Here is a 12,585-nt window from a genome sequence, read left to right as displayed (position 1 = left end):
ATCCCTGCCAAACGTACTTGAGACGAAGGCGGGATTATATGGCAGTATAGAAGGGGCCTAGGTCACTTGAGTTGTAACCATGTTGATAAGGAATGAAAATAAGAAGAGGAAAAAAACCACTATGGTAACAGAGAACAGCTGCAAAGAAAATGAAGACAACAGAGAGTAGGAGGGAAAGAAATGCAAAGGAAGTGAAAGCAGTTGGAGGAACAAACTTACAATTAGTCCACACAATCCAACTTTCTCCTGCAACTCCACCATCCCCAGAAAATATAGTAAAAAGGATTGCATCATTTCTGATTTATGGGTTTCTAAAAAAAAAATCCACCTGATATAGACCTGGAATTTAGTTCCTAACCCTTTTATTGATAAAAGATAAGGAGATAAGACAAAAGAGTTAAGATTTTAGTGATGGAAAGCCGTATAGGCACATAACCATGAAGTCTTGATTGTGTGCCTATATGAACACTGGACATCCCAATTGCATAATATGACTTCTAACATAGCTTGTAAGTGAAAGCCATCTTAAGTCAACTTAATGCTTCTAGGGAAATGTTGGTATCGGACAATCAAAATCTTTTTGACGATGTTTCCCTAAAATAGGTCTTTATGGCTTTCTCCATCAAAATTTCAGACCAACAGACAGACCAAGGTATACGTCCCAAAGCCATGAACATCTTTAGGAAGGCAACCATTTCGACTTACCCTGGGCATCTCCTCCAGATGTCAACACAGCAATAGCCTTGCCAATCCCCATAGTGTCAGCATGTTCATGTTTTCCCGGATCGTGTGCCATTCTTTGGGCTGAAAAAAATCAAGAGACAAACAAAATGTTTTAAGTGAAGCTAATGGAGAAGCTGGTGTGTGTTCTTCGTTGCCTCCTGGTTGCCCTCCACACAGGCTGCTTCGCCTGCGAGACCCGGAGTGTTCCTTGTAACCTTCTGCTGTTGCCTTTCAAAGTTAGCACCCCGCCTCCTCCTCCATAAACGACAAGCATGGAAATGTCACTTGTAAGTGATCTCGGGTGCAGAGTCAGCCACACATCTAATCCTACAAGGGGCACAAAGCCAGCTACCACGAGTAGTAGCTTGAGATTTCAGGTCAGTTGCTGCAAAATCATGCCCTTATGTCATTAAGAAGAACCACTGAAGGCTTATGTCTGCCTGGCAGGCTTGGAGGAAATTGAGGTAACATTTTAAAAAGAAACTAAGGCTGCAGCCCGACACTGAACTCAATGGGACTTGTGCCTGAATAAATGCAACTGCAATGCTCAAGGGAGAAGCATAAAGCCAGCCTAGTCCCAACTATAGAAATGAAGATTAAAAGAGAAAGGTTAATGTGTTCTATTGATCCAGTTACATTTCAATCAATTGCATTTACTTCCAAAGGGAAAAAACACTGTGTTAAATTGATATTAAAATCTAAGTTAAATGTCTGCCCTAAAGATGAAAAATGCCACCCATGATTTCATTTTCCCATCGTTGTGCTGGAGAATGAAACAGATGCCGTGTTGAAAATCCCAAATCTCATTTGCCCCATCCAAAACTCCTCTCTCACTTTCTTTCACTTTTTTCTCCTTATTTTTTTTAAATATTTTAATTATTTTATCATGGTTCAATACATTTGTTATACATTGTTTGTTTTACAGCAGAAACATATTATTCAATACAACCTACCATATTTTAACTTTTGGCATCTAGTGTTATTTTTCTGCTTATACATATTATCCATCCCTCACCGCTGTGCTCCCCCCCCCCCCCCAAGCCATGGCTTTTACATATCATCTGTCCAAAATTTCATTTCTTCTTGTGGAGGTGACTTTCCTTCTTTATTTTTTAATCTTTTTTTCAAAAATTTTTCTCCATACATCATCAAAGTCACTTTGTTTCCATATACCTCTTTTAACTTTTAATATACATGTCAGCTTATCATTTATTGCCAATTTCCATACTTCCTTATACCACTCCTCTATTTGTATATTTATTTCTCTTTTCCAGTTCCTTGCTATAAGCAGTCTTGCTATTGTTAATAAATTTGTTATCACATCTTTATCTTCTTTTTTCAATTGTTTATTATTATATAATGATGATAAAGCTATACTAGGACTTCTTTCTATTTTAATGTTCATTATATCCTCTAAGGTAAAGGTAAAGGTAGTCCCCTGACATTAAGTCCAGTCATGTCTGACTCTGGGGCGTGGTGCACATCTCCATTTGTAAGCCGAAGAGCCAGCGTTGTCTGTAGACACCTCCAAGGTCATGTGGCCGGCATGACTGCATGGAGCGCCGTTATATTATATCCTCTATTTCTCTAAATATTTTCTCCCAAAAATTATTTACATATTTACATTGCCACCACATATGTATATATGTTCCTGATTCTTGACACCCTCTCCAGCAATTTTTTGAATAGTTTTTATTTATATTTGCTATTCTTACTGGGGTTTTTTGTCATGTCAGAAGTTGCTTCTGGTGTGAGAGAATTGGCCGTCTGCAAGGACGTTGTCCAGGGGACGCCTGGATGATTTTGATGTTTTTATCATCCTTGTGGGAGGCTTCTCTCATGTCCCCGTATGAGGAGCTGGAGCTGATAGAGGGAGCTCATTGCCTCTCCCCGGATACGAACCTGCGACCTGTTGTTCTTCAGTCCTGCCGGCACAGGGGTTTAACCCACTGCGCTACTGGGGGCTCATTCTTACTGGTGTTAGGTACCATTTCCATATTAACTTATAGTAATTTTCTTTAACCCATATTGATAAATTTTTTAGATGTCTTTGTCTCCATAATTGTTGCCACTCTGTTTCATTTATTTTTATCCCTAAATCTCCTTCTCCCCAGACCTCCTTGAGAGTGTTATTTTTTTGTTTTTCCTTTCTCTATTTCAATTATTATCTTATATACTTTACTAGTTACTCCTTTCAAATTTTTCCCCTTATAATCTCATTTTACACCCCAATGTTCTTTAGCTTACTGACGTCCAAAAAGATCCTGGCCCAAATCTCAGGATTGTAAGAAATTCAAAATTCAGTCTCCTAGGAGAGATATGTTCAAATGCAGTCTCTGAGTACAGGATGATCTTCTGGAGGCAGAGAAAGTCACTTCCTTCCAAGATGCCCTTGCTATATTTTGGTTTACAATCTTTCAACCTTAGATTTAAAAGCTACCATGGCCTTGGTATTCTCAGAGGTTTGGTTCCAAGATAGCAACATTTGTGGATGTTCAATTCCATCATATGCAATGGTGTAACAAAATTGTGTCCCAAATACAAAAGGACAAAATAAAAGCTTGCTTTTTGGAATTTTTCTTTGAATATTTTCAAGTGATGTGTCATTGAACCCGAGGATTCAGTTTCTGTGGGTACAAGAGGTACTATATAACCAGAAGTTTAAAAAAATGATTTGGTCCTTGTGACCTAACACTGCAAGCTCTCAACTCTAAAGGCCTAACAAGAATTGTGCACAAATTGAACAGAGCCAGGGATTCTTTAGTAAAAGACATAAGTGGAAAATGTAAAGTTTGCTAGCCCTTCATTCATTCATTCATTCATCAATAACTTAATTCTGGAATTACATTAATACTGAAATTCCAATTATAACCAATCACAAGTTTACAAATAAATAACATGTAACAGATGTATATGCAAATAACTTATTATTAAAAATTGCTAAATTTTAACTCATTAGTGCCCATACCTGGCTCCGATCCAGAACAAATTATTGATATATTGGTGAATCAACATTTTAAATCTTACTGATATATTTTAACTGGGATTCATATCTGAATTTCCACAGATTTTGATATCCAGGGTTGATCCAAGAACAAAATCCCAGCAGATACCAAGCGCTCACTGTACTAGATATATGGCAAAAATGTATAGGTGTGGCTTACACACTTTGCATAAACTGCCACAAAGAGTAATAGCCTGAGAATTTATTTAATACTGCAAACTTAACAGCATAATCCTCTAATGGTATACTTAGAGAAAGGCCCTGCTGATTTCAAAGGAAGGCTCTGCTAAATGTATATAAGACCACAGAGTTGTTATTTATGAAAATGCAATCTAATATAACTTGTCTTCTTTTCTTACAAAATAATACAAAAGAATAAGACTGCTTATGTAGCCAATGTAAACACTTGGTAGGCATCCATGGATGAAACATCAGGAGAGAATGCTTCTGGAACATGGCCATACAGCACAGAAAATGCACAGCAAGATCTTGGTTTGATCTTACTGAAAACTGGACTTGCTTACAAAAAATAAACATGACAAATATCCAACTTTTTAACATAATTACCCACAGATCAGGGTCTAGCTATTAATTATTTCTCTACAATATAAAAACACATTTTTTGAGATATTTGAATTCTCCTGGGAATGTTTTCTTCTGCATATTCAAAGATTGGAAACCATATGACTACTGAGGACACCGTTCACTTCTCAGCTGCTTTGAATTTTATTTTATAAAAGCAATGCCATTTGACTACATCATTTCTTTTCCATATGTGAAGAACTCTAACAAATTGGAAACCTGTTTACAGCAGTGGATCTACTTGTGTGGAAATTTACAATTTTAATCCTTGCTGATCATTTTCTTTCACAACCATACACAGTTGACATTCTGTCTCTTTTTAACTCTGAGGAAAGTCTTTTATATGTATTTATTTTCACAAATAAAATGCATGCAATCAGTGCGTACCAACCTTTCGGGAGACTAGCTGAAGCCTTAAAAGGAAACATGTAGTCAAGAGTGTTGGAGGGTTGGTGGTGGAAGAAAATTTCCCCATCATCCCCTGCCATTGACTATACAGCCAGGGCTGATGGGGCTTCAATAGGACCAAACATTCTCAGTACCATAGGGCTTCCGTTGCCCGTACTAAAACGTCCTTCTGCATCCCCATCTCTGCTCATTCTATTACCTAGCACATTCCATCGTGCTTCCCATATCCCTGATGTAGCCTCTCTCAAATAAAGTAAGTCCGTGTTGGAGACAGACTTCATGACTGCAACTACTACTTTTGTTATTTGTCTAACTTGTGGGATGGGAGAGGATGGGAGGGACACTGGGCATGGAATCTTCACCATGACATTGCTAGGAAACCAAGTGACCTAATTGTTACTTTCCAGGTCACAACCACAAAGCTGATGAGGTTGGATCCCAATAGATCAAGGGTCCTCCAACTTTTTTAAAATAGAGGGCCAATTCATGGTCCCTCAGACCATTGGGTGGGCAGACTATAATTTGTTATTCTTGTTGTGCGCCTTCAAGTCGTTTCAGACTCAGTGCTAAGGCAACCCTCTTATGGAGTTTTCTTGTCAAGATTTGTTCCAGAAATGCTCTCTCCTGATGTTTCACCCACATCTATGGTAGGCATCCGTGGATGAAACATCAGGAAAGAATGCTTCTGGAACATGGACATACAGCATGAAAAATGAACAGCAACCCAGAGATTCTGGCCCTGAAAGCCTTCGACAACACATTCCCTAACACCATCATTTTGAAACAGAATTAATGGTGTCAAGCCAGATGGAACATCGACAAACTCTAAGAATCTCTCTTTGTTTTCTTAAATTCTTCTAAGCAGCTCAGGAAGCAATAGGAGAAGTGATGCTTTCCTTCATGCTGGGACTCCCATCATCCTCAGCCAACAGCTTCCCTGGCTGCAAGTGACAAAAGTTGTAGCCCAAACACATTTAGATAATGTCAGGTTGGAAAAGGTCAGTATGAGTGCAAAGAAGGATCTAGCTATACTTTCCATTAAATCAGGAAAAAAAGAACAGGTCAATCTGAATGCAGGGATTGGAGTAGAGTCTACTATAACCTTCTAGATCAGGCATGACAAACGTCGGCCCTCCAGGTATTAGGAGTTGTGGGAGTTAAAGTCCAAAACACCTGGAAAGCCAAGTTTGCCCATGCCTGCTTTTGATTCTTTGGGGATCAAAATATTTGAAACTAAATTGTGAGTCACAGACCATTTTGGCAATCTATGCAGGCCCAGTGATCCATTAAACACTGCTCACATAAACTGAATTGCAGCCCTGTTTTCTCTACTGAATAATAGCTGAAGCGAATTATGCTTCATCCAGAAGATATGGATGATAAAAAATATTCTAGATGGCATATAGGCTTGCAGTCTCAGGCTACAGAATAACACAAATCCATTGGTTGCTGGGCCTGTAACATAAACTCTAAAATTAATAATAGGTGATTCTTTACATTCATGTGGAAGTGTGTGTCAGTGATATTAATCAGTGAAGAAAAAGTGATCCCATACCTCAGTGGTCACCTTCCCTAACACTGGTTCTCTCAGACCCTTTCCACACAATTGAATAAAACCCCACATTTTCTGCTTTCAATGGGAATATATGGCAGTGTGGACTCAGATAACCCAGTTCAAAGCAGATAGTGCGGGATTTTCTGCCTTAATATTCTGGGTTATATGGCTGTGTGGAAGGGCTCTTGGCATTTTGGACTTAATCTCCCAGCATTCTTGTCCACTGGCCCAGGTGACTGAAGTCCGAAACACCTGGAGGAGCAGCGTTTAAGATCCACTGCCCTATGTCTTGGCTTGTTTCGTAGTCTTCTTTGAAAAGGACTGGCTCCACCCTAAGTGCTGGCATGAAACCTCTGCTTTAATTAGCTCACACAGTTCCAAAGACATTTGCCAAGACCCACATGTGATTCTTAAAAAGACAGAGAATGAAGTAACTACAAAGGAATTTCATGTGTATCACTGCATGATCTAACCTTCAGCAATCATCTCAAACATGCTGAAGACTTAACCATACAGTATTCTAAACTGCAATATTGCAGTTGCATCACATTGCATGCTCTCTCCTCTCAAGCAATAAAAACCCTCATATTGGAAAGCCATCAAAGTAAATTTTAAAGTAAAAGTATCCATTATATTCATTGATATACAGGGTGAGGCAGCATAACTTCCTTTTTTAAAATGCGCGCCATTCAGTCGGTTGAAGACGTAGCGGGGCGCTAGTGGTCTCGTTCGAGAGGCGGGAGTATAAAGTTTGTCCTGACACAGTTCAGTTGGCATCATGCGTTGGAACAGTGAGGAGCGTGCTTTTGCCGTTGTGGCCTACTTTTTGAGCGGATTTGGAGTGGCTGGCCCGCTCTCCAGATTTGGCCCCTTGTGATTTTTTTCTATAGGATTTTTTGAAATCTCGTGTTTATGTGAACAGTCCAAAGACCCTACAAGATTTGAAGACCAACATCCAGAAAGAAATTGCCAACATAATGCCTGCTATGCTGGCAAGAGTCATGACAAACGCCAGAAATCGGTTTACTCAGTGTATGGAGAATGGGGGACGTCACCTACCTAATTTGATCTTCAAAACTAGGTAAAACAAAATTTTAGGTATGCACCTACATTATAAATATAAAATATATTTTTTAATTCATACAGTGGGTTTTATTAACTTTTGAAAAAAGGAAGTTATGCTGCCTCACCCTGTATTACAACTAGAGAGCTGGTGTGGTATAGTGGCTTGAGTGCTGGACTATGACTCTGGAGAGAAGGGTTTGAATCCCCACTCAGGCCCCTTCTACACTACCATACAAAATCCAGATTATCTGCTTTGAACTCCATTATATGGCAGTGTGGATGTATACAATCCAGTTCAAAGCAGATAACTGGATTAACTGCTTTGATATCCTGGATTATATAGCAGTGTAGAAGGGGCTTCAACCATGGAAACCAACAGTGTGACCTTCAGCAAGTCACACTCTCTCAGCTGCAGAGGAATGCAGTGGCAAACCATTTCTGAATGAACCTTGCCAAGAAAACCCTATGACAGATCTGCCTTAAGGTTGTTTAAAGTTGGACATCACTTGAAGGCACGCAACTAGTGTGAGCTATATTCCAATGCTTTTCTTCCCCACCAGCCTCCTGATCACTTGTGAAGTACAGATTAGGCTGTAAGTCAAGACAACTAGTGGCCCAAAGCCAGATGGCATTCTCTCTGGGTGAAATCCAACACTGCAAAAAAAAAAGTTTTTCATTCATGCAACAGGACTTTCTCCATCTTTCATCCTACTGCCAGCTGCTCTCGATGCTCTAAATGAAGATAAAACCCATGGAATGAACTCTGATGCAGCAGAATGGCTAAAGGGGGTGTTACTGCCTCCCATCCTCATAACGGAAACAATCTTGCCAAATGAAAGCAGAGCAGTTAATTGTGTACCAGCCCTTGATGGAGCTGGCACTTGAATGCATTTCTACCTCTTCCGTTGAGAGGTAAGCCCCTGGATTTAGCACCTGAGGGTCTCAAAATTCTTAATCCAACAAATTAAAAAAAACTCTAAATCACAAATCTGCACTAACCTGGTTGATCCTCTTTTTCTTCAGAGAATGTGTAGAAGGTCAAGAAGAAGATGACAGCTGCAAATGTAAGGGACACTGAAATGAAGAGACTGGACCCTACCACAGAGAGATCCAGCGGAGCCCACATAACCAGAAAGTGTGTGCCTTTCTGGACGATATTTATAGACGTTACGCTGGGCCTCAGACAGCTGCCTCCACCGTACCTCTCTCTTATTGGTGGATATAAAAGTCATGACCTTCCATTGAAATGTCCAAAGAATCTTGGCCTGGAAATGGCAAGTAACGTCAAAGATGCCAATTCATTATGACTTCTCTTATTATATTGGGACGAATTCCTTTTGCACCACTGGTGCAAGATTCTACATGATTTCCTAGTAAGAAGTGAAATCACAGAAACGTAACTCTCATTTATAAATAGAAACAAGGGATTCCAAACAGTACAAAAGGACTGTGGAAAAAAATCAAGGCTATATAGATCTAATCTTGGCAGCATAATGAGCCATGTCTTTGCAGAACTGGTGACCAGGAATGCTAATTGACAGAGGGCCCTTCCACACAGCACTATATCCAGAATATCAAGACAAAAAATCCCACAATATTTGCTTTGAATTGGGTTATCTGAGTTCACATTCAGATAATGTGGGATTTTCTGCCTTGATATTATGGGACATAGACCTGTCTACACTGTCCTTTACCCCAGGATCTGATTCCAAGTTATCTTCTTTGAATTTGATTATATGAGTCTCCACTGTCAGATAATCTGGGATAAGTAAATAATCTTGGATCAGATCATGGGATATAGGGGAGTGTAGATTCAGCCATAGGAGAGACTGAATTCAACCAGAAACACTTAAATGCCTGGTTCCTTTTTGGACGGCACATAATGCTAATTGAAAAATTAACTGGAAGAGCAAGCATTACTAGAGATAATCAAGAACACACTCGATCCTATACGAAATGTACAGGTTTTGAGTCATACATAAGAAAATGCCAGTTTTCTGCCTCCCTAATTTTCACATGCTGATTTTTGTGAGTATATCCTATTTTTATTGTGTCAAATGCACACTGTTTGCTGGATGGTCAGAAAAAAGGTCTAATTTCTGCCACAAAGTGATGCTACCCTCGTCCATGCTAAACTCTGACACTGAGTATTTCTAGGACGCCTTATAATCCAGTTCAAAGCAGATAATCTGGATTCAGAAACTGGACTATATGGCAGTGTAGATGGGGCATCCAAAGTGACCCAGTTAGGGTTTCTGAGGCCCCATCTGCACTGCCATGTAATCCAGTTTCTGAATCCAGATTATCTGCCTCAAACTGGGTTATATGGCAGTCTAAATCCAGCCTGAGGGCAAAAATTTGTATGGATGATGGAAGCAACATCACTTTTGCAGCAGAAATTAGACCTTAATTAAATAAAAATTAACTCAGATGCACACTCTCAGGGAAAATAGCATGTCCATATAACCAAACCATGAATTAGTACAGGTTGAGTACTCCTTAAAACAGATTTTTTCCTAAAATGGACCATGAAGGGTGACTGAGCCCCTTCTCCACTGCCATATAATCCAGTTCAAAGCGAGTAATCTGAATTTCATATGGCGGTATAGAAGGGGCATGAGAAAGCAGCACCTTTGCTTTCCGACAGTTCAAACTATACAGACTCCGGGTTGCTGTGAGTTTTTCGGGCTGTATGGCCATGTTCCAGTAGAATTTTCTCTTGAAGTTTCATCTGCATTTATGCCAGGCGTCCTCAGAGGTTTGTTCAGAGGTCTGTTGGAAATGAGGAAAGTAGGATGTATATATATATCTGTGTACTGTCCAAAGTGGACCCTTGTGTGTTTGAAGAAAGTGTGAATGTTTCAATTAGCCAGCTTGGTTAGAAATTGAGTAGCCTTGCAGCTGGAAAGCCTGGCTGTTGCTGCCTGGAGGCATCCTTTGAGAGGTGATTAGCTGTCCCTGGTTGTCTGGAACTCCCCTGTCTTTATTTACAGTTATGATTTTATAGTTTTTTTTTAATACCGATAGCCAGATTTTGTTCATTTTCATGGTTTCCTCCTTTCTGTTGAAATTGTCCACATGCTTATGGATTTCAATGGCTTCTCTGTGTAGTCTGACATGGTGATTATTAGAGTGGTCCAGCATTTCTGTGTTCTCAAATAGTATGCTGTATCCAGGTTGGTTCATCAGGTGCTTTGCTATGCCTGACTTCTCTGGTTGAAGTAGTCTTCAGTGCCTTTCATGTTCTTTGATTCGTGTTTGGACCTTGCTGCATTTAATGATCCCTGTGTAGATATGTCCACAACTGGTATACAGTAATCTCCTGCAGTGCTGAGAGGATCCCTCTTATCCTTTGCTGAATGTAGCATTTGTTGGATTTTCTTGGTGGGTCTGTAAATAGTTTGTAGGTTGTGTTTCTTCACCAGCTTCCTTATGCGGTTAGTGGTTCCCTTGATGTATAATAAGAATACTTTTCCTCTGGGTAGATCTTTGTCTGTATTGTTGTGGCTTTTTCTTGGTTTTGCACCTCTTCTGATGTCTGTAGTGGAGTATCTCCCAATACTCTACTTAGGCAGAAAAAACGCAATGCAAAGATACAGAAAGGGGGACGCGTGGCTCGAGAGCAGTACATGTGAAAAAGATATTGGAGTCCTTGTGGACAACAAGTTAAACATGAGCCAACAATGCCAAGTGGCGGCAAAAAAAGCCAATGGGATTTTGGCCTGCATCAATAGGAGTATAGTGTCTAGATCCAGGGAAGTCACGCTGCCCCTCCATCCTGCCTTGGTTAGACCACACCTGGAATATTGTGTCCAATTCTGGGCACCACAATTAAAGGAAGATATTGACAAGTTGAAATGTGTCCCAAGGAGGGTGACTAAAATGATCAAGGGTCTGGAGAACAAGCCCTATGAGGAGCCGCTTAAAGAGCTGGCCATGTTTCGCCTGAAGACAAGAAGGCTGAGAGGAGATATGATAGCCATGTATAAATATGTGAGAGGAAGTCACAGGGAGGAGGGAGCAAGCTTGTTTTCTGCTTCCCTGGAGAGTAGAATGCGGGACAATGGCTTCAAACTACAAGAAAGGAGATTGCATCTGAACATGAGGAAGAACTTCCTGACTGTGAGAGCCGTTCAGCAGTGGAACTCTCTGCTCCGGAGTGTGATGGAGGCTCCTTCTTTGGAAGCTTTTAAACAGAGGCTGGATGGCCATCTGTCAGGGGTGCTTTGAATGCAATATTATTGCTTCTTGGCAGGGGGTTCGACTGGATGGCCCATGAGGTCTCTTCCAACTCTTTGATTCTATGATGCCTCCAGGCAGCAACAGCCAGGTTTTGCAGCTGCAGAGCTACTCAATTGCTAATCAAGCTGGCTAATTGTTACAGTTGCTCCAAACACACAAGGGTTCTTTGCCCTACCCTGGACATATATATATATATATAAAGTTTACTTACATATTAGGCCTGTCAGTTTTAGTTCGTTAATTCGTTATTTTGTTATAAAATCGTTATTTTTGCATATCCGACGCGATTTCAAAACATATTTTCAAACCCGGAAGGGTTTAAAAATATCGAAACAGCAGCCCCATTTTTTTTACGAGCTGAAGCTCCGCTCGTTAATGGGATGGAGGCTGCTGTGCTGCTGGTGCCCGGCTGCTGCGCCCTCCTCCTCCTCCTCCTCCCAGCTGTGTTGCAGGAAGTGCCGGGACTCGGGAGGAGGAGGAGGAGGAAGAGGGCGCAGCAGCCGGAGCCGATCGGATGGCGCGCGCGCTCCTGCGCCCTCTTCCTCCTCCTCCTCCTCCCGGCACTTCCTGCAACACAGCTGGGAGAAGGAGGAGGAGGAAGAGGGCGCAGGAGCGCGCGCGCCATCCGATCGGCTCCGGCTGCTGCGCCCTCTTCCTCCTCCTCCTCCTCCCGAGTCCCGGCACTTCCTGCAACACAGCTGGGAGGAGGAGGAGGAGGAGGGCGCAGCAGCCGGAGCCGATCGGATGGCGCGCGCGCTCCTGCGCCCTCTTCCTCCTCCTCCTTCTCCCAGCTGTGTTGCAGGAAGTGCCGGGAGGAGGAGGAGGAGGAAGAGGGCGCAGGAGCGCGCGCGCCATCCGATCGGCGAGGAGGAGGAGGAGGAGAAGCGGGCGAGAGACGAGAGAAAGGCCGAGCGCGGGGCCACAGGCCCTACAAGCTGAAGAAGGAGAAGGTGAGGAGGGGCCCCTCTCCCCAGCAGGGAAGGGCTTGGCGCAAATGGGAGGGGAA

At 41.6% G+C, this 12,585-nt stretch overlaps 1 protein-coding gene across 3 annotated transcripts in view; it reads right to left on the bottom strand.

Moving 5' to 3' along the window:
* Positions 1-12,585, bottom strand: part of PFKM (phosphofructokinase, muscle) — a 56,691-nt gene that overhangs the window by 41,028 nt on the left and 3,078 nt on the right. The window contains exons 2-3 of one of the 3 annotated variants that reach the window (XM_067464252.1): positions 8,337-8,393; positions 706-804 (exon numbers count right to left, since the gene is read on the bottom strand). In XM_067464252.1, the coding sequence (XP_067320353.1) occupies positions 706-796 (91 nt within the window). In that variant the 5' untranslated portion in view covers positions 797-804; positions 8,337-8,393. Of the gene's footprint in view, positions 1-705; positions 805-8,336; positions 8,395-12,585 lie in introns of those variants that run through there. The other 2 variants (XM_060762950.2, XM_060762951.2) reach the window with 2 other exon arrangements.

The sequence above is a fragment of the Anolis sagrei genome, chromosome 2, assembly GCF_037176765.1.
Source record: "Anolis sagrei isolate rAnoSag1 chromosome 2, rAnoSag1.mat, whole genome shotgun sequence".
Classification (NCBI taxonomy): Eukaryota; Metazoa; Chordata; class Lepidosauria; order Squamata; family Dactyloidae; genus Anolis; species Anolis sagrei.
Note: the sequence above shows the minus strand (reverse complement) of the source record. Positions and strands in the feature narration are given on the sequence as shown.